This window comes from Sycon ciliatum, chromosome 13 (genome assembly GCF_964019385.1).
Source record: "Sycon ciliatum chromosome 13, ocSycCili1.1, whole genome shotgun sequence".
Lineage (NCBI taxonomy): Eukaryota > Metazoa > Porifera > Calcarea > Leucosolenida > Sycettidae > Sycon > Sycon ciliatum.
Genome location: NC_088655.1, coordinates 19,688,332 through 19,710,790, shown reverse-complemented (window position 1 = coordinate 19,710,790; position 22,459 = coordinate 19,688,332). Strand labels below are relative to the sequence as shown.

At 47.0% G+C, this 22,459-nt stretch overlaps 2 protein-coding genes across 4 annotated transcripts in view; one reads left to right on the top strand and one right to left on the bottom strand.

The window, feature by feature from the left end:
• The window catches only part of LOC135829805 (CUGBP Elav-like family member 1), a 63,871-nt gene that overhangs the window by 15,146 nt on the left and 26,266 nt on the right, over positions 1–22,459 (bottom strand). Inside the window, exon 1 of one of the 2 annotated variants that reach the window (XM_065342195.1) lies at positions 12,466–12,469. The exons of the other annotated variant lie outside the window; for it this stretch is intronic. The gene's annotated coding sequence lies outside the window, so the exon portion shown is untranslated. Of the gene's footprint in view, positions 1–12,465; positions 12,470–22,459 lie in introns of those variants that run through there. 2 annotated transcript variants of the gene reach the window in all.
• Positions 1–22,459, top strand: part of LOC135829804 (TBC1 domain family member 2A-like) — a gene marked incomplete at its 3' end in the record, with an annotated part of 46,025 nt that overhangs the window by 6,173 nt on the left and 17,393 nt on the right. The window contains 13 exon segments of one of the 2 annotated variants that reach the window (XM_065342193.1): positions 3,906–3,939; positions 5,594–5,662; positions 6,257–6,328; positions 11,609–11,681; positions 13,232–13,294; positions 13,752–13,842; positions 14,422–14,503; positions 15,010–15,081; positions 18,807–18,853; positions 19,287–19,534; positions 19,568–19,604; positions 21,533–21,581; positions 22,042–22,068. In XM_065342193.1, the coding sequence (XP_065198265.1) occupies positions 3,906–3,939; positions 5,594–5,662; positions 6,257–6,328; positions 11,609–11,681; positions 13,232–13,294; positions 13,752–13,842; positions 14,422–14,503; positions 15,010–15,081; positions 18,807–18,853; positions 19,287–19,534; positions 19,568–19,604; positions 21,533–21,581; positions 22,042–22,068 (964 nt within the window). 2 annotated transcript variants of the gene reach the window in all.

The following is a 22,459-nucleotide window of genomic DNA, read 5'->3' as shown; positions in this document are numbered from 1 at the left end:
GCCACAGAACCAGCAAGTCAAACCCCTCGATTGTTCAGGCCTATAGTGGTCAACTCTGTCCACTTGGTCCCCTCTCCTGAATTGTTGGTTCGGCCTAGGAGGGTGGGCAATCCTGTCCACCTGATCACTAAGCTTCTCCACCAACTTTGCCAACGACTCCAACGTAGGGAGCTCAGGCGGTGCAACCGCAGCCGTCACCAATTGACGTGGTACGCCATACGCATCGTCCATTCGGCCGTGCGTGCCCTCGTTCCCCCACACCCTCTCCAGATGGTTAGCCATCTCGATCGTTTCCTGCACCGTTCGTGGTGCATTTTCCTGTAAGCGCAATCGCAGCCTGTCAGGAGTCATGGAATCAATGAGCTGATCCCGCACCAACTCTTCTTGTACGTCTCCACCCATGGTCGGGTAAGCCCTGTGTACAAGACTATGCAAGTCGTCAGCCAATCGACTGACGTCTTCCTCAGGCTTGCGCCTTCGCGTTCTAAATTGCGACTTATATTGGCGGGCTGTCTCTGGTGGTGCAAACCTCCTCGACAAGTCCTCTACGACCTGAGGCCACTCCACTCGGCGGGCTTCAGGTACAGTCGGAACAAATTTTTGTGCAGCCCCTCTTAGCCGTACGGCTAAGTATTGAGCCTTTTGCACGTCATTCCACTCGTTCACACGAGCACATTGGTTGAAGTACTGCAAGTACTCCACCCAATCCCCCACGCCATCATATGCTTCAGGCATCACTGCCGGCCGTACCACCATCGCCCCACCATTGGCACCCCCTACAGCAGCGTTCGCTGCTGCATCCGGAGCCTGATTGTGAGCCATGATAATCAGAAAATCGAGTGCGTTCGCTCTCAACAGGATATCTTTGTCTTTTGCAATCGCAAGACTGTGATACCTTTTCCTTGCCCAGTTGCGCCTTATATTCCCCACTTGCTACTTCGTACGGTAGTCCTCCGACCAATGAGAGCTGTTCAGGTCACAAGTACTGCACAGTACATACGTTCGTATGTACTACAGTCGTCATCGGATCACACCATTCGCGTACGGGTCAGCAAAAATCATGGTCAAACTGGTCTGTAGTACGGTATGGTGTTCAACCGATCACCAGTCCGCGCCAGTTAAGTTCAACCCTCCTCATATAGCTCATCATCAAACTACAAATCTGTAGTACGATACGGTGATCAACCGATCACCAGTCCGCGCGCCAGTTCAACCCGCATGCGCGAGAGTGTTGGCAGTTCTGTCAACACTCTCGCCTAGCCACATCCTCTCCAAAATAGGCAACTCTGCCTTCAACAAAGAGCAATCGCTCTACATTACGATCATTGTTTGCTGCCCGGCCGTCAAATCATTCGATCTGTTCGGTTTAGACAACAGCCCATCTGACATCAACCAAACATTCCAGCTTGTGGAGGCCTTCCGTAAGCAATCGCCTACAGAAGAACAGAACTTGGATCCTGGTCACAGCACCAAATATGTCGTGCCGGACATACACAATACCGATCTCAAGGCTACAACATATACATTCGCATTGCCGTAGTAACCCCACCAGGTCATCAACCAATATAGTTGATCCAAGTATCCATTCAGCCACACACGCTCACCTTGGTCATTCGAATAAGGTTGAGAGTCACTATGATTCCAGCTCGATTCAAGAGTGAAGGTCGAAGGAAGGTTGGTACTTTTGATCAGAAGCAGCAGGAGTTATATCGAGAACAAAAAGGATCGAGTTAGACAAAGGCGTAGCAAAGGCGGGAAAAACCAACCAATCAGACCATAGAGAGCTTGTTGCTATGCAGAATTGACCAATGGGAGAAGACAAGGAGAAATGCGTATTATTTATGAATTAACTAAACAGCCAGCGTATACGATAAGACAGTTAGCAGATACAACATCCCGCGGCCCATGCATTGATAAAAGTGACAAGTAGATACAAAAGACAACTGCCGTACAAACGCGCGCTCATGAGGGGAACACGTTCACCCAACATGTAAACTAGTACCGGCAGAGTAGTTAGTTCGTCGTACAACCCGGGGAAGTTTGTCGTACATCCCGGGGAAGTTTGTCGTACAGCCCGGGAGAACCTGTCAGCTGCCGAGGCCGATATGACACATGTACCTGTCATGCAGAAGTACCAGAACCTATGCCATGGTGCACTGGTGATGGATATTATTGCACACATGGAAGAAAATGCAGCCAAGGGGGGGGGGGGGGCTTTTTCTTCCTTTTTTATGTTGGCTTCAAAATTGTTGGATTTACCAGCACACCTATATGTATACAATGTACATGTAGTTGTACATGATTGTACAGTAATCATCATACATGATTGTACATGTCTCTGGCCCTGTAGATGGCTCAAAAAGGCATATTTTTCAATTGATTTCCCTTGCATATTGAATTTTTAGTTTCTGTCAACTGCAATATGAAAATAAAGTACACATTGACATAGAGCAAGAAAAGAGCTTGATTTTGATATGCATATCATACTATACAAAATATGGGTTCACATACATTCAAATGGGACTTCGGTTATAAGGACACTTCGCGAATAAGGACACTTTTCTGATGCCCCGCCGAATGTCGTTATTGGCGAAGTTGACTGTACATCGAATACAATGTCATGCATAGAGATGAAAGTATGAGAGGCAGTCACCTGCACCGTTGAGGCCAATGTCAGTGTGCCAGTGTCCGTGAAGAATTCTGAACTCGACATCGCGAGGAGAGGAGACTGTCGTACGCGAATCCCGTACGGTACTGCGGCTGAGCTCTTGTCCGCGTTTCCTTGGCGTCGACTGCAGCATGCATGCAGCACCTGCTCATCTGGCCCAGCCCTGGGGGTGACCATGCAGCGGCAGCTTGGAAGCACGGCCCGCATTGTCATGTCGCATTCCGCCCGGCCATGCTGTCCCTCTGGATGGCGCAAGCAATGCTAGTACTGCGCTGCATGCCTGGATGCCATTTTGACCAAATACACACAAGTCTGACATGTTTGCGTGTTGTCGGAGTTCACGAAGAGAGATTTCATTGGTGGGGCGAATCAGCATATATTATAACATAAGCACAAGTGGAAAATCTGATGAAGCCATTCGCACCTCTTCAACATTTGCACAGTGGTGATGTCTAGGGGAGACCAGTGTGATTTATGCAGCTTTCAGAGCACTTAGAGCGGTGACAGAATAACGCTAGTGAGAGTGCCAGTTCCTGGTATCACGATTGTGCGGATTTCGCCGGGTCATAGTGCTTACGGCCATAGTGTTGTACTTAGTGCTACCGGCCTCGCATTCCCAGTGACTTCTGCGTGATGTACAGTCGACCTGCCCTTATAACGATAACCTCTATAACGATATTTTTGTGCCAAACCAAATCACTCCATTGACTTGTGTATACAATGCCTTACCTCTATAACAATATTGCTATAACAATATTACCCCTATAACGATATAAAATGGGCTGACAAATCGACATTTTCCATTTTATAATATCTAGCAGGAAATATGTAGAGCCCACTGTCCAGGTAGGGCAAGCTTCACTTGATAAGTCGCTGGGACATGACGAAATGCAATGGGGACACCAGTGGGCACCTTGCTATGTACATAATGTGCATGTACGTCCGTTTTTTATGCTATGAAGACTCAAGAGTGTCAAAAATGTACAAAATCAATGCATTATGACGTATGTGTATGAAATGAACCAGTTACCCCGCTAACAATATTACCCTTATAACAATATTTCTTGGTCTGACGCAAATATCGTTATAAGGGCAGGTCGACTGTATGACGAGTTCTCTCAGTGTGTGCTGGCTGACTGCGTGCACCCGGTCTAACCCATAATATCAGCTGTGGATGGTGTGTGCCATTTATCACGATGTATTGTGTTGTTTGATGCTCTTTCTTGGTGTGTCGCAGGGCGTGGAATCATCAAGCCATGGAGAACCCGATGGTGAGTGTGTGTGCATGTGTCTATATGTGTGCATGTGTCTATATTTGTGTATGTGCATGTGTGTGTGTATGTGTGTGTGTGCGCGCACCTGTGCTTGCACTCCTCCTGAGCATGTCACCTTAGACTTTTTTTGTTTGCAGTGGTGAAAAGAGTTATCGCCGCCACCAGGACTTGACTAGCCACACCCGATTCTACTTGTGACTTGAAATCTGTTGGTGCCTTCGGGACCTGCTATCATCTCCGGATGTGCATTTTGTATTGTATTGTACTTGCACCATGGAGGTGGTATGTAGATATGCGTGAAATCACAGCTTCTACATAGATCTTTTCCAGTGTGACTAGCTGGTTGGCTAGCTGGTTGGCTAGTTGTGATCTGCCAACAGTGCGTTGCAAAAATATAGAAGCGTGATTTCGAAAAACCGTTGGGCTATTATCAATACCACATAAAATCTGTGATCACTTTGTGCATAAAATATTTGGAAGTTTGGTGTGTGCTATCCGATCGCTTAAAAATCTATATGAGAGTAATTGCGGGAAGGACCTGAGCAATGTTCCGAAAAAATTCTCGAAAAGCTCCAGCCAAATTTTAAATATTTCAAAAATACCATGTGTCTATATTTTTGAAATGGGCTGTAGTATGTTCTATCCTAACAGCTGATTAACTTTACATAACATAACCTCACTCGGAATATCTGGCATTGCAGTGGAGATTGGATATAATGACACTCCTTCGGGAGAAAACAAAATGTCACTATATTCGATCTGTCACTAAACCCGATCTTCAAATTTAGTATGCAAGATGTATATCAAACTGACAGAAATGTATTGCAGATGTGCATGTACATGTGCCATGCATGCATGGTTTAAGCTTGTACATGTGCCATGCATGCATAGTTCAAGCTTGTACATGTGCCATGCATGCATAGTTCCAAGCATGTACATGTGCCATGCATGCATAGTTCCAAGCATGTACATGTGCCATGCATGCATAGTTCAAGCCAAGAGTCATGCACGGCAACTACACCTCTGCAATGCGGCATGTACATCGTACTTCTGCTCTGCATGCAGTGTACGGTGTACAGCACGGGCATGTTCCATGTATGCTAGTCCGCCTTATACAAGCTGAATGAAAAAGTGTCAGTAAATTCGATCTGTCTTTATTTCGAGGTCGTTATACCTGATCTAAAATGTACGGAAAGGACTTGCTAAACGACTTGGGCGACAGCATTTCTCTCTCTCTTTATCTCTCTCTCTCTCTCTCTCTCTCTCTCTCTCTCTCTCTCTCTCTCTCTCTCTCTCTCTCTCTCTCTCTCTCTCTCTCTCTCTCTCTCTCTCTCTCTCTCTCTCTCTCTCTCTCTCTCTCTCTCTCGCTTTTTCTCCATCTGCGCATAAAATCTAGACTGACAACCTGCTTGTTAAATCATGCACCTGCTTTCAGGCGTAAAAACCCTGTTGTAGAGGTCTCAGTCCTCATTTGTTAGACTTACCTGTCTTTATAAATGTAACTTACTCTCTCTCTCTCTCTCTCTCTCTCTCTCTCTCTCTCTCTCTCTCTCTCTCTCTCTCTCTCTCTCTCTCTCTCTCTCTCTCTCTCTCTCTCTCTCTCTCTCTCTCTCTCTCTCTCTCTCTCTCTCTTCATGTTCTTTTGCTGCAGGTTTGTGTTCGATGACTCGCGTTGCATGTTGTTTTACTACAGAAATCCACAAGACTTTGTTCCTCTCGGGTAAGTAGTGCTTGTACTGCACACATAGCGTTACCATGTTGGTGTGTGTGTGTGTGTGTGTGTGTGTGTGTGTGTGTGTGTGTGTGTGTGTGTGTGTGTGTGTGTGTGTGTGTGTGTGTGTGTGTGAAACGTTGCAGAGCAAAGCAAGAGTTGCAGTAGGATCCATGCAATGCGATGTGGAACACCCAAGAGTTGACGGAATTCATTTCACGGAATAATCAGTGAAGCAGTGTTGCTTTATTTTTATTTCTTTTTCTCATTCGGATTTTGCATGAGAGTTTTCAACCCAGTTTTAAAGCTATACAATGAAGGTTGACCTGAGATGGATCACATTCCGTCGGAAATTTGTGGAGTTTGTTGGAACTATTTGGCGGGAAATTTGAGAGCACAGTGCCATTCAATCTTGTTTTCTAATACGCAAGTATGCGAGTACATTGGCTTGATTTCAACCATCCTCTTATGTGGTATGGAGATTTCCACCTGTGTGATGCGCAATGCATAGCGTTGCCCCCCCCCCCCCCACACACACACTCACGTCAAGCACATGTGCTGAGTTTTTTTGCCTTTTTGGTATGCGTGTGCTTTTCTTTACAGGAATATCGACATCCGCGTAGCTTCACTTTCATTTGACCTGGAGAATGTCGACAAAGGGCAGTTTGAGATCAAGTAAGTCTTGGATCTCTATCCTGTATCAGTGTACAATGTACAGTTGTGCTTGGTGAAATCCGACCCATACTCCATAGTGCATATTTGGCGCCCTCAGCTTGAACGGCCCTTGGCGCCCTGGAAGTGATACGAATAAGCCTTATGCCAGTTGTGCAGATCCACGAAATCCCGTAGAATCCCGTAGACCCGGTTGGGTGTTGAATGTGCAGGACCCTGTTGTGTTTTCTGCTATTTCCACTAAGAAATGGGCCCTGAAGGCATTTCTTACGAAAACCTTTTTCTGACAAAGATCTAGCTAGTCATTAGTTCTAACCAAAGTGAAGAAGCTGGAAAAGCGATTGCTTGCCATTAAATTATGAGGCTAAAATTGGTCAAATGCGCATGCATAGCACACAATGAACACCCAACCGGGTGTACGAGATTCTACGGGATGTCTTGATTCTGCACAACTGGCAAAAGGTCTATGCGGCGTGATGTACGCATGTACAAATACAGTGATGTGATCGGAACTGGTCCAGGGTGCCGGTTTTGCACTTCGGTTCGGATTTCAGTGAGCGCAACTATAGTTGTTTTCAAGTTAAAGTGCTCATCCCCTTGGAGAAGTGGAGACGAAGAACAACATTTAAAAATGTTGTTCTTTTTATTGTACTGTTGGGTCCGAACAAAAGAGGTTTCTTACTCACTAACACAACTGTAAGGATCAACGGATCACACACGCGAACAGCCACGATCACAAAAGGACGAGGGCCAACAACTCAAGTCTCAGGTCGAGATTCGTTGGAAAGAGAGAGAGAACATGTCCAAGCCAGAGCTAATGGGGTATTCACACGACAGGCAAATCCACGTGCACCGGAATGTTGCTATGGTATTTTACCTGTGAACGAGAAAAGTGCCTGAAAGTGGCTGAAAAGTGAAAGCGAGCTGGGGGCCCACTTTCACGATAATCGTGGCGTGCACGAGTACATTTACACCAAAAAGCGCGAAACAAGACTTGATTTTTTACGCGGCTCTTTAGAGCATGATAATTATCGTATGTGTGTTTTGAAAATTTGAAATACCCATGGCTACTGGTCGGTGAAGCATTCAAAAATGCAAACGTGCCTGTCGTCGAGTGCAGCTGTGTGAATCCACACAGTCACTTTCCTCGTATGTCACTCCCGGTAAAACGTGCAAGTGCCTGTCGTGTGAATACCCCATTATCAAGCGCCTGGGTAGCTATGGAAATGAATGTGCTAAAGCGCGAAACCAGCTACCCAGGCCAACGGAAGAAAAGGTTTGAAAAGGGAACAAGGGTGAGTACGAGCCTGTAAAGGTGAGTACGAGTCTGTAAAGGTGAGTGCGAGCCTGTAAAGGTGAGTGCGAGCCTGTAAAGGTGAGTGCGAGCCTGTAAAGGTGAGTGCGAGCCTGTAAAGGTGAGTGCGAGCCTGTAAAGGTGAGTACGAGCCTGTAAAGGTGAGTGCGAGCCTGTAAAGGTGAGTGCGAGCCTGTAAAGGTGAGTGCGAGCCTGTAAAGGTGAGTGCGAGCCTGTAAAGGTGAGTGCGAGCCTGTAAAGGTGAGTGCGAGCCTGTAAAGGTGAGTGCGAGCCTGTAAAGGTGAGTGCGAGCCTGTAAAGGTGAGTGCGAGCCTGTAAAGGTGAGTGCGAGCCTGTAAAGGTGAGTGCGAGCCTGTAAAGGTGAGTACGAGCCTGTAAAGGTGAGTGCGAGCCTGTAAAGGTGAGTACGAGTGTGTGAGTGCGTGCGAGTGCGTGCATATGTGAGATCGTGAACCTAACATACCACCCCCACTTGAAAAAGACTCCGCGTCCACGTGGAGAAAAGGAAGGGGGAAAATTGCAATTAGACACCCTTAGCAAACAACGGTAACGCTATTTTTTTTACGGTACTCGTACTTGATCACCCAAATAGCGTTGAAGCTGCAGCGTATAAACGTTATGGGGGCTGATTTATCGTTGTGACCAACGGTACGTGTTTTGGCCAAATATTGCATAGTTCGTACGCATTTCACCTTGTATCGCGTATATGGTGACAAATACGGTTGTACCGCGTGAAATCAAAGCTATTCTCGGGGGCAACAGCGTACTAAAAATAGCGTGCATCTTGCTAAAGGTCGAACCCAGGGAGTCGTAAAATACCGGGAGGCGACACGCCACACATTTCACGATCCGAGGATTGCTGCACTCGACCCGCGAAATTTGATGTGTGATTGAAACGTCGTCGTCATCTTCTTTTTCTCAATTGTTTTTGCTATGCTTCGAGGCCTATTCTGGATCTCCAGAGCGAAAGCTGGTTGTTTCTGATACGTACCACGCATTACCTTAGGTTGAGCCGTGGCTTTTAATTTTTTTGGGAAGTTCACTGCTTTGGAGACGACGGAATGTCAAGGTAAGTTATTCACGAAATATACTCAAATTCGAATTGAGTAAGTGCGAATGACACCCTGTTTTCGGAATAGTTCTCCACTGAACACACCATGCCCATGGCCCCTTCATGTTGTCCAAGTTCCATTCCAGGTTTGTGTGAAGTTTCGAGATAAAGTTTGAGGATGTACTCACCTTTCCATGGAAGGGAAAAAAGTAGCATATCAAACAGAATCCATGCAGCATTTGATGCCACTATCCTCATTCTTCTGCATTCAAAGTGTTTCACATTATTGTCCATGAACTACACACAATATTTGTCATTTCTTAACTGTTCATAGCTGTTCATACTTGAAGTAACTGTGTTCTGAACACATTGCCTTCAGGAAACGTAAGGCCGAGTCGCCTGACCGACTGAGCAAAGTTCTCTGCGACGAAAGTCACACTATCGGCAAATGCACTCAAGGCGAATACCTTTGAATACCCTGTATACTGCTTGATCCACTTATCACAGAAGCATACACACACACGCACGCACACACATACCATGCATACGCCCGTCGCAAGAGAAGAACGCACGTCTGCAAATGCACTGGATGTGCACCCACAGATTTTCTCTTATAGCAACGATAGCGAACAAGATCTGGATGAGACAGATCAAGACTTGCACCAGATAACTGTATAATCCACACAACTGGCAAAGCCATGTGAATCGACCACCAATGCACAACACACATACACCTTTGGACCTTTGGATGCCCATTGCTCCGTGCAATGATAGCATCAGGAGTTGCAGTATTTCCTGTGGCGAGTTAGATCATTGGGCCGACGCTGAAGTCCCTGCCACAGCCGCAAATGAACACTCTAGGCTTTGGCACAGCCGCACACACATATACACACACACACACACACACACACACACACACACACACACACACACACACACATACACACACACACACACACGCATGCTCGTGCAACATTCACATGTCACTGCTTCAGTTGTTTTTAGCTGTGTCATATTGTGTCTTATACAGAGCTTCACTTTGGGAAAAGCTGTTGAGATGCTGGAGAGCACTTGTTGCCATGCTTGCGAAATGCCAGCACCGTTGCATGCCTTCAGCTGGCACACTTCCTGGCGTAGCAGATTTCCAAAACCTGATGCCTTGTGTAACTGTGTCCTGATAACATGCAGGAATGACTCCATCGCCTCAGTAGCACTCGCCTGTCTCATTGTCAGCAGTTCGCAAATTCCATGGATTATTTCACCTTCCATAGGCCTGTACACCATGGTGGCACTGCCACTCTTACATGGATCTGGAGGAGGAGGAGGCGGCGAGCAGGGCGGTAGAGGGATCAGGAGGGCAGCTGCCAGTTCTTCTTCCGGAGAGAGGTTTCTTGTTCTTGTGGGCCTAACAGTACGCTGCTGAAAAGTCTTCCGAAGCAAAATGGCGCAAATGCGGCACACACCCTAGCTTGCACCGCTGCCATGGCTTTATCTGTCCTACTGGCCAAAGCCTAGCGACGGGAGGTCGCGTACAAAATTATCCAGGCGAGGACACTGGGCCTCCTCCACCTCCGGAAATGGGCAGAGTTTCTTCAATTCCGCCTTCTGCTTGGAGGTAAGAGACCGCCGGGCATTAGCACGGAGGAAGGCTTCAATATGAGCTGGTGGGTGCCAAGAGTCCTTTGCACCTAGGCGCGACGGGTCAAATACCTCATCACCATGGTCACGGTCAGGTGAGGATCCCGTCCCACTAGATGAAAAATCCTCGCATGAGGAGTACGACCGACTACTAGATCTTGAGTCCGTGGATGAGGACCAGGAGCGTCTGCCCCGCGAGCGTCGACGGCGAGGAGAGATGGAAGCTCTCCGCCTAGCTCCCCTGGCCGAGGCCCGGGAGTGGACAACACCGCCGGGTCCAGACCCGGACTCACTTGACGAACGGCGACGGCGTCGTTGAGATCGATCCCCGGTTCCATGCCCTCATACAGAGGGAGCCCTATGGGGTTCCGGTGAAGCCGTGGGCGATCGGGAACGATACCCCAAGCTCTGCGAGCGGGGCCTTATGCGGAAATGGTTGAAGGCGCATGCGCTGACTTACAGCTCGCGGCCTGGCCCTTGCCAGTCCCCAACGGTGTTCTCGATGTGAAAAGGGCGATCGAGAACGGGAACGACAGTGGCCGAACTCATTGTCCGAAACAAGGACGTGCAAACCTGGGGATTTGTCCCTTGCAAAACGTGCATGGCCATCGTAGCCCACCGATTCGTCATCTGAGGCCCGGGGGCTCTCAGTGGCAACCCTGTGTGACTCTACCCTTGATGGTCTTGGAGGTGGTGTCTGCTGTGTGCCAATTTGTGAGCAGCCGGCAGTGGCGGAATGACCTGTTTGTATACCGCCGGAGGGAGCGGGTGGACCATTTTGTATGCCGCTGGTAGGGGCGGAGGGACTTGAATTCCGCTATTCCGCTGGTAGAGGCGGAGGTACCATTTTGTATCCCGCCGGTGCGGGCGGATGCAACTTCTAAAGCCAAACTCAGCCTGCCAAACGCACCTCAGGGTAAGCCAACAACGAAATAAAATCCGAGGGGTCCATCGTAGTGAAAGCTACTCTAAGGGAAACAGAATCACAAAAGGAAAAACACAGGTCTAAGTCGCCTACGAAGAGAGAGAGAGAGAGAAAACTTGCAGTGTTACATGAAGCAGAGCCTCTGCATTGCAACTACATTGTCTCGCCGATGACTGTGTGTGTGTGTGTGTGTGTGTATGCGTGTGTGTGTGTGCGTGCGTGTGCGTGTGTGTGTGCTCGGGTGTGTGTTGTGTATGTGTGTGCGTGTGCGTGTGTGTGTGTGCGCACGCGCGTGCGTGTGTGTGTATGCGTATGTGCATGCATGTATGCATGCACGCGTTAACCTCTGCCCAGGGTGGAAGACAAGGTGTTCTATCTGCAGGCCGAGTCACGCCAATCCATGATGTTTTGGTTGAATCAATTGCAGGTCAGGTGACATCCTCTTTCTCCCTGTTTTGGACAGATACTGTTTGTTCTCACGGCACAGCCACTTTATTGGCAAAGCTCGGCAACCAGTTTGTTTGCAAGGCACAGCCTAGTTTCCCATGCATCTTCTAATTAATTATTAATTATTTGATAGAGAATCTACGGTGCACTAGGTAGGTATTTACAGTCCATTCAGAAAAGGTTGAGCGCTGGCTCTGGAGAGCTCCCGTGTTTGGCGATTTTGTGGTACACTGTGCAGTGCCGCGCGATTCGAAACTTGAAAAAGGGTCCAAAAAGGCACCTCAACTGGGGTTCGAACCGCAAATGTACTGTTATGCAAGTGGAGTGAACGGCCTGGATTTTCATGGTTTTTACCCAATTCAGTGCTTTGGGGGCAAAACCTGGCCGAAATCCTATTCTTGTTATGGCTTGCTTTTTGGAGAAATAGACTTCAAAAACACAATTGGAAGAGCATTCCATGGGGGATTGCCAAAAAAAAGGAGACGAAAACCCAAAATTTGACCCATTTATGGCCAAAAGCTAGGATATCAACCTTTTCTGAATGGACTGTAGGCTGTGTTTACATGAGGCGTTTCAACCCGGGTTTAGTTTGACCCGGGTCCAGTTTCAACCCGCCAGGAACACAGATTGACTGGCGCGTTACACATGACACCAAGAGTACATAACCCCCCAGAGTGTGCAACGCCTGATCCAGCTCTGCATAGGGTCTTGGTCGAGCGGAATCGGATCTTTGCGTCATAATACCGTACACATCTGAGGGGAACCCGGGGAGTCGCGGGTACTCTTGGATCAAAAACAATGGTGCCCTGCCTCGAGACCGGCCTTGCGCTGGTGTGAAGTGTACGCATGACATCAGAAGATCCGATTCCGCTCGACCAAGACCCTACACAGAGCTGGATCGGCGTTGCACACTCTGGGGGGTTATGTACTCTTGATGACACATTGCGCTTGACCCGGGTTGAAATTTCGCCCCGGGTTGATTTCAACCCTCCACTTGGGGGAGGGTTGAAATCGAGAAATCGCACACCGTACTCCTGTGCGTATCTCGCGCCAGGTTTGAACAGCACTGCACGGGCAAATTTCATGCGAAAATATTCACTTGACCATACAGGACTCTAGAAGTGGACTTTTGGCGGCTTATCAGTATTTGACCCGGGGCAACTGTCTTCATGTAAACACCCACCGATTTTGTGTATCTTACAGACTTTCAACCCGGGTTGAACTCGACCCGGGTTGAGAATTCTCATGTAAACGCCATAGTATCCACCTGTAGTCAGATCCAGGCTTTCTACTCCTCTTTCATCTAGTTGTGGATTTGTACAACCTGCCCGAATTGCATCTTGAATCTTGCCCTGTCTCCTTTCGCTCGCTCTTCTTTCTCCTTCTGTCTCCATGTGTCTGTGCGCGCGTGTGTGTGTTTGTGTACGTGTGTGTGTGTGTGTGTCTCTCTCTCTCTCTCTCTCTCTCTCTCTCTCTCTCTCTCTCTCTCTCTCTCTCTCTCTCTCCGTTCTCTTGTCTATTCCCATTTAGGCAAAGAGGAAAGCGAGCAGTCGCCTGCGGAATTTACTTGACAGCGGCTCAAGCAAAGATGAGGTAGCTTGCCCTTTGCTGATGCTCCCCTTTCTGTTTGCTCAAGTGTCACACTTTATACAATAGTTTGACTACTGATATTCCAATCAAAGTGTACCTCTAAGTGGTCTCACAATACGAATGTTGTAGAAGTGACTTTGACGGTGTTTTTTTACAAATTTTGACTTTGTCAAGTGTCATCAAGTCTGTGAGTTCCATGTTCGGAGCAGCCAACCTCTCGAAAGGTGTGTTACGGCCATGAGTACCGAACAGTGGACCTTTATGGAAAGGAGCACCCACAGGCCCTGTAGACCGAGGTGCCCGTTACTTTGAGGTCCGGATAAAAGAGAGATATGATGGTAGATTGACTCCATGCATTCATGCTACTACTAAACGTGCGATAACTCTGTTGAAGCACCGCCTCGTAGCAGATTCTGTGCTCTCTCTCTCTCTCCCTTATCTTTGTATCTACTGCCCGCAGTACAGCGGCCTTGCCAACGTGCCGCACTCGTCGCAGGTCAACCAGACACTGGAGGAGCGCTTGCTTCAACAGTCACCACCCTCCAATCAAGGTCAGGCAACGCTGGTGTGCGATACTTTCGAATTTTGGAATTTCAGAGGGTGGGGTGCTGTGTATTGAGTGTAGTTGCATTGTGTGATTTGAAGTACGTGTATGCTATTTGTTATGTCACGGTTGTCTTTCAAAGTTTCAATGTATTGAACATGGTAGTTGTGTGTGTGTATCTGTGCGTGTGGTTACCCCAGCAAGTGTAGGGTGTGCATAGGTAACTGTCTTGGCCGTTTTATGCCGATGTACTCCGTATGGTGTAGACCAGGTGTGCATTGGTGGTCGATTCGCATGGCTTCGCCAGTTGTGTGGATTAGACAGTTATCTGGCGCAAGTCTTGATCTGTCTCATTCAGATCTTGTTCGCTATCATTGCTATAAGAGAAAATCTGTGGGTGCACATCCAGTGCATTTGCAGATTTGCGTGCTTCTCTTGCGACGGGCGTATACATGATACATGGTGTGTACTCGTATAATTATGTGTGTGTTTGTGGGTGCGTGCGTGTGTGCATATGTGTATGTGCATGTGTGTGCGTATATGTGTTTGTGTGTGCGTGCATCACCCACTTGTTCCTGTATGACAGCAGAGGCTGCCAGCGCTGCTCCCTCACGTACGGTTGATTGGTCATTGACATCGCTGAAGCATGACTTTCGTTCCGGTTCCAAGTACGTTTCATTTCAACTCTAGCTGTACCGATTCCATATTTTGGAAGGATATGTCTCTGTCTGCACACCTTAGTGCTCCAGTGGTCCCTACTTTTACTGCTCCAGTGGCAGCCAATGAAATTCAGCCCCTGGTTTAGCAAGGTTTAGTGCGAGCATGGGCCTGGCTGCATTGTGTTCGCTTTTAGACGGTTGCCGTGCAGGCACCTCTGTTGATCTGTCTGTGCTGTACTAAGGGCTGGATTTCACTTGTGTGTTGTCATGTGTGTGTGTGTGTGCTTGTGTGTGTGTGTGTGCTTGTGCGTGCATGCACGCTTGCGTGTGTGTGTGTGTGTGTGTGTGTGTGTGTGTGTGTGTGTGTGCTCATGTCTGTGCTCATGTCTGTGCTCATGTCTGTGCTCATGTCTGTGCTCATGTCTGTGCTCATGTCTGTGCTCATGTCTGTGCTCATGTCTGTGCTCATGTCTGTGCGTGTTCATGCGAATGCGCTCATGCATTCTTGCTGACAGGCGACGTACGTCAGGCATACCAACTCGATCCTCGCAGCAGCCATCAGACTCCAGGAAGGCCACATACCGCAAGTCAGTGTGCTTTATGTTGTCGTTATGTTTCTAGGCTTGTGTACTTAGGTGTATGTGCGCGCGGCTTGCATTTGTGTGTGTGTGTCTGTTTGTGCCTGTGTCTGTTTGTGTCTGTCTGTGTCTATCTCTCTCCCCTCTCCCGGGGAGACCCACGTGACCAGTTTTGCCAGTGAGCCAGCACAAGCACTGTGAGGGTGCGCGCGCGTGTGTTTGCATGCATGTGTGTGTGTCTGTGTGTGTGTCTGTGTGTGTCTGTGTGTGTGGTGGTGGGGCTCAGTCAGAGAGCAAATCCACATTGTTTAGCGTTGCAGTCGCTCGTGTTGTCTTCCTGGATGCTTGAACTCCCTGGGTTGCACACACATAGAGGATTTAAATACTTCTGACTACATACAAGAACTGCTACTAAGTATTCATCTCATAATTCGTGGAATGATCGTTCATTGCTGAATGTCTCTGTACCGGTTGGAACGATATCCGTTTACTTGCTGCTGTAGCCATGTGCGCTGACAATGAGAAGTTGAATTGCGCAGAAACAGGCATGACATAGGAACTGGATCGCTCGCGTTTCATTGAACATGACTTAAAATTAGATTGCTATGAGTACCGTAAAGTCTTGTATAAAAGCCGCGGCTTCTATGACTTTCTTGGTGAAATTTTGCAGGCTTCTATACAAGACAGGTATTTCTATGTATGTCAACACTAACACCAGGCTTATGTGTGATTTGATGGGCCCAAAATTGCGGCTTCTATTCGAGGGCGGCTTTTATACAAGACTTTACGGTACATAACTCATTGATTAACATATTCCATGAAAATATTATCCTGTTAAAGAGTAGGAATGTAAACAACATACCTGTGAAAACACAACCTTTAATGCTACTAACACCTGTGACTACAATCACCATGCGATCAACCCCAAAACATTTCTTGCAGTTTACTTTCGTACAGTTTGCGACTTTGTGTTCCTCAACACAACTTGCAGCTTTCTTCAACAATATCCTCAACCTTGGTTCTGTCCTAGATCGTATATACAGTACATGCATTCCTTGTTTTGTCTCGTCATCATGGAGCAGCTTAAGCGACCAAGCTTGCTTGGCGATGCCAACGCGGAAAAGCCTATAATAATAATAATAAACTCGGATGTTGAGCCATAAATAAATGTAGAAGAGAAAAGGACATATGGATACGAGTTAAGAGTAACTCTCCATCACTGTAACATGATACTATATACAGTCAGAAAGTGCAATAACTAGGCACAAAACTGATAGAGTACTGAGACATTCGACGTCCTGACACCTAACTTCAACACATGTCCGTAGCGCTAACCGACAGCCTTCCAACTCGGAAGGTTCAAGGTTTTGGAAAGACCAAAGAGGGGAAGGCAAGCGCAACGAAAACGAGCAAAAGCTACAGTCCCAACGGAACAAAGAATGTCGATTGTTACTGGACGATGACGAGACCAGTATGATATTTGACAAAGCGGTCTAACTACAATTCGAAGCAGCAAAGCAGCACACCACCCAACTTGGGTGGGTCATAAATATCAAAGATAAGTAAAGAAAGGGAAGCTTTGCGAAAACGAATTGTACAAGCTGAAAGCCAAACTCCTACAGTACTCCTCATGCATGACATTGTGATGGACTAGTTGACTACAAAACAAGTTGTTTCACACGACGTACGTTTCGCCGTATGGTTCGTGACGGCTCATCAGGTGTGCAATTTTAAACTCGGATGTTGAGCCATAAATAAATGTAGAAGAGAAAAGGACATATGGATACGAGTTAAGAGTAACTCTCCATCACTGTAACATGATACTATATCCAGTCAGAAAGTGCAATAACTAGGCACAAAACTGACAGAGTACTGAGACATTCGACGTCCTGACACCTAACTTCAACACATGTCCGTACCGCTAACCGACAGCCTTCCAACTTGGAAGGTTCAAGGTTTTGGAAAGACCAAAGAGGGGAAGGCAAGCGCAACGAAAACGAGCAAAAGCTACAGTCCCAACGGAACAAAGAATGTCGATTGTTACTGGACGATGACGAGACCAGTATGATATTTGACAAAGCGGTCTAACTACAATTCGAAGCAGCAAAGCAGCACACCACCCAACTTGGGTGGGTCATAAATATCAAAGATAAGTAAAGAAAGGGAAGCTTTGCGAAAACGAATTGTACAAGCTGAAAGCCAAACTCCTACAGTACTCCTCATGCATGACATTGTGATGGACTAGTTGACTACAAAACAAGTTGTTTCACACGACGTACGTTTCGCCGTATGGTTCGTGACGGCTCATCAGGTGTGCAATTTTAAACTCGGATGTTGAGCCATAAATAAATGTAGAAGAGAAAAGGACATATGGATACGAGTTAAGAGTAACTCTCCATCACTGTAACATGATACTATATACAGTCAGAAAGTGCAATAACTAGGCACAAAACTGACAGAGTACTGAGACATTCGACGTCCTGACACCTAACTTCAACACATGTCCGTAGCGCAAACCGACAGCCTTCCAACTTGGAAGGTTCAAGGTTTTGGAAAGACCAAAGAGGGGAAGGCAAGCGCAACGAAAACGAGCAAAAGCTACAGTCCCAACGGAACAAAGAATGTCGATTGTTACTGGACGATGACGAGACCAGTATGATATTTGACAAAGCGGTCTAACTACAATTCGAAGCAGCAAAGCAGCACACCACCCAACTTGGGTGGGTCATAAATATCAAAGATAAGTAAAGAAAGGGAAGCTTTGCGAAAACGAATTGTACAAGCCGAAAGCCAAACTCCTACAGTACTCCTCATGCATGACATTGTGATGGACTAGTTGACTACAAAACAAGTCGTATCCATATGTCCTTTTCTCTTCTACATTTATTTATGGCTCAACATCCGAGTTTAAAATTGCACACCTGATGAGCCGTCACGAACCATACGGCGAAACGTACGTCGTGTGAAACAACTTGTTTTGTAGTCAACTAGTCCATCACAATGTCATGCATGAGGAGTACTGTAGGAGTTTGGCTTTCGGCTTGTACAATTCGTTTTCGCAAAGCTTCCCTTTCTTTACTTATCTTTGATATTTATGACCCACCCAAGTTGGGTGGTGTGCTGCTTTGCTGCTTCGAATTGTAGTTAGACCGCTTTGTCAAATATCATACTGGTCTCGTCATCGTCCAGTAACAATCGACATTCTTTGTTCCGTTGGGACTGTAGCTTTTGCTCGTTTTCGTTGCGCTTGCCTTCCCCTCTTTGGTCTTTCCAAAACCTTGAACCTTCCAAGTTGGAAGGCTGTCGGTTAGCGCTACGGACATGTGTTGAAGTTAGGTGTCAGGACGTCGAATGTCTCAGTACTCTGTCAGTTTTGTGCCTAGTTATTGCACTTTCTGACTGTATATAGCATCATGTTACAGTGATGGAGAGTTACTCTTAACTCGTATCCATATGTCCTTTTCTCTTCTACAATAATAATAATAATAAAATAATAAATAATGAGCGTGGAGGTGTTTGTCTTTGAGGTGTGTCCACTGAGCCAAGCGGTGATTAGTGGACTAAGCCCTCTGCTCCTTGCCTTATCAGCTATACGCTATGCTGGAAGTGGAAGCTGTGCTTCCCATAGTGCATGATTAAACCAAAAACTAACCTTACTGGGATGTGTGTGCGTGTGCGTGCGTGTGTGCGTGTGCGTGTGTGTGCGTGTTCGATGTTGTTTCCATCGCTTACAGGGGTGCTGATAACTCCGTCGAGGTCGCGTTGCAGTACACGGAAACAGGTTAGATGCAATTTTCGGAACTGTGCGTTTTGCCTTCATGTTACGCTTTCTCTTTGAATGGACACAAACGTACAGATCCTCATCGCCTTGTAGAAACTTGAACCCAAAAGATGTGATGTCGCAGACTGTAGCCCAACCAGATTTTCTTTGTGTTATTGCTCTAGATGTAGCTGTTTCACTGCCTCAAAGGGTTAGCCAAATTTAGCAACGGTTGCCGAAGTTTCCAGAGTACAAGCCGCACTTTGAACACTGAAAATTCATCAGAAAAGGGGCGGATGCGGCTTATACTCCGATGATCAAATTAACGGTGATAAATAGGGTTGATGTCTGTATTTTGTGGCAAAGAATGTGGGGGTGCGGCTTGTACTCCGAAAAATATGATATTTCTGTTGAACTCGTGTTAGTCTTTCTCTCCCTCTCCACGTCCTGGCAGGCGAGGAAGTTCCGATGGCGGATGCTGTCATGGCAACACCCGAGACTCCCTTCACGTCGGATGATATGCCGCGTGGGCAGCAAGTGGCCGGCGCTCCCGTGACATCCACCAGCGCCGCGGAAGCGAAGCACACGTCCAAAGCCGCGCCTCCACCGAGGCCCGCATCGCCGCGCCCCGCGCCAACAAGTCCTGCTGCTGCTGCTGCTGCTGCTGCCGGCACCACCTCCGCCTCCCCTGCCGGCACCACCTCCGCCTCCCCTGCTGGCACCACCTCCGCCTCCCCTGCTGCTGGGGTCAAGACCGGTGCAGCACAACAAGGTGAGCGCTAGTGGCTGCATAATCAATAAATACAGGTCCTCCCTCATTATAACGAGTCCGGTTAGTACATAAACCCCATTAGTAAATAGAAATCTGATAAACCCTGGCGAAACGTAGTCTATACAACTGTTTACAGGTTCGGTTACAACATAATCCGTTAGTACATAAAATTCGTTATAACGACCCTTTGCCTAGGTCCCTGGAGTGCCAAACCCTCAGTATAAGATAATACTGACCATGCAGGACCAAGGCCAAAACACGTAGGATAAAGCAGAAAGACGAAACGTAATAATATATCTATGTATTCGTGAATATGGACGATCCTTTTCATCCAAGGAAGAGTTATGTTGAAGATTTTCCATTATCTTATAACGAGTTGAAGCATCGATAATTTATGTTGTATCGAGGGTAGCCCCGGTAAGTACGAAGTAGTGCCTATTTCACCTTTAGCTGCAAGTCCTGCTACAAGATAAGTCTCGTTATAAGATAACTTTTTCGATGGCCCAGAGATTATCTACTAACGAGGGAGGACCTGTATAATTATATCATTTAATAGGCGAGACCAAAATAAAATCGAGATTCCCGGGCAGGGCACATGTGAAATTGGTGCGGGCGGGTGATTTTTTCTTCTTCGTTTGTTTCCCTTTGTATATATGCATGGCATACTGAACTCTCTTTTTACATTATGTTCCGGTAATTTTTTACTTTTTTTACAGACAACAGGTACGCGGTTTACCCGTACAAAGTTTTCGTACTTCGGCCAACGACAGCCCTGAAGTCGTACGTCAGGGAGGCTCGATTTTGAAACGGGAGGGCCCGGGAATCTCTATTTTTTCGGTCTCGCCTTATGATCAATAGCTGTAAAAACCCCGGTTGTCAGTCGACTACCCCTTTTTAATTATGTTTTTACGTTATGAATGGTTGACTGGACAGAGACAAGGACGGAATGGCGTGACATTGTTGCCACAGCAACCTGGGTGGGTCAATGATGATGATGATGATGATGATGGTCGACTCATAACCGGGAAAATACGGTGTATCTAGGCATGTGGGGGTTCTGGCTTCTTGATCCTGCTGCTGTCTTGCTGTGTGCACGTTCATCTCTTTGCCCCTGATCAAGAGTACATAGAATACGCAACTGTGGTTATGGGTCAGTGCGCGCGGCATGCTACTGGGACACATGAATCTATGGGCTGCTGGTCTGCTTCAGTCATTGTAACTATGATGGACAGTCAGACCTCCCTAATCCCGTCCTCTTTTATCCAGATCCCTCGTCATCTGGCAGAAAATTGTTGGTTACCGATTTACAGCATATTCCATGCATACATACAGTATGTGTGCTCGATTATCCGGTTCCCTCGCCTATCCGGATATTTTTGTGGAAAACGGATGTGTGCGGTTAACAAGCGAGGTCTGAAAATTCAGTCGTTGAATATTACCGTCCAACTCCAAAGAAACGTAGTTGGTCTGGTCGAAATGTTCGTCCATGGGTTAGGTGGCAAAATTTAAATTCCCATCGAATATTTCTGCGTGTACTGTACACATTCTTTACGTCTTTGATCTCCGACTATGCATGATGCCGGCATCGGTGAGCCAAACAGGCGGGAAACACTGATGTCGTAAAACATTCCGCTGTGGATTGAGGTATCTGCAAGCTCCACACTCTTGGTAATGTACTCTTTGCAAAGCCTGTGTTGTCCACCGTCCATGGCCGTGCAGCGGCGGATCCAGCGATCTTTACATGGGGGTTCCAGCATAGTGAAAACTGAATAGCTGATACATGTACATGGACACGCATATGGTTACCATTACATGGAGTACATTTACGAAATTTAGGGGTTCCGCGGAACCCCTGGAACCCCTCCTGGATCCGCCACTGCCGTGTCATGTCCATGTTGCTTTGTGCTGTGTGCTTGTTGCTCTGTCAGATTCGTCTCAGTCTACCGCGTTTCGCCGTGGCCTGTCCAAGACAAAGCTGTAGGTTTGCTTGCCTTGCATGTGTGTACACGACTGTACAGTTGCGCTCGGTGAAATCCGAGCGGGCGAGAAATATGAGAGCGCGGTGAAAGGGGCAAGCGGGGATTGTGTGCGTGTTGGAATGCATGCGTCCTCGGATGTGTGCGGGTGGGTTTATGGAGATGATTCTGAAGTGTAGCTTTTCAGCACAACGGCATGTTTTTTTGTTTGTTATAAGTACAAATTTTCTTTCATGAAATCTTTCGTTAGATCACTCCACCAGCATGTTCGTTACGTACTATATTTCGTTTTTGGTCAAGGTCTGTCACCCCGAACGTTCAGAGAATTTTTTTAGATGGGTACAAGCTTTAGTTTATTTCGTGCCCCCTAACGAATATAGCGAAAGTTAATTCCGAACGAAACGTTGTACTTATACAGTATAATCTCTTCTGTTCTATTCCCGACCTGCTATCTACCGCAGGGGAACTCTCTTTGGCGGCAATCGCAGGTGAGTGCTGTTTGTTTTGCTCTAGGTCTGTCTGGTTTGTCATGAACAATGACCACTGCAACAACTGTTGACCATCAATAAAGCCACCTTTCCCAGCTGTCACAAGTTGAAGCCAGGGGGATACGACGGACTACTGTACATTATACCAACATTTCAGAGGCTATTTAATTTCGGCTATACTGTATAGCAGCAGGAAATTTTCGGACGGAATATATTTTCGTACGATTTCGTACACGGCATCTTTTGTACTAAAATTAATTCCGTACTAAATTTGTTCATGTGAAATTATGTACATTATAGCATGCATACTGCTTGCGAACACGTGTATTTAGCATGCAGCATAGTTACATGTAGCACTGTGCGAAAATATAATCCGTACGAAAGGTTGAAA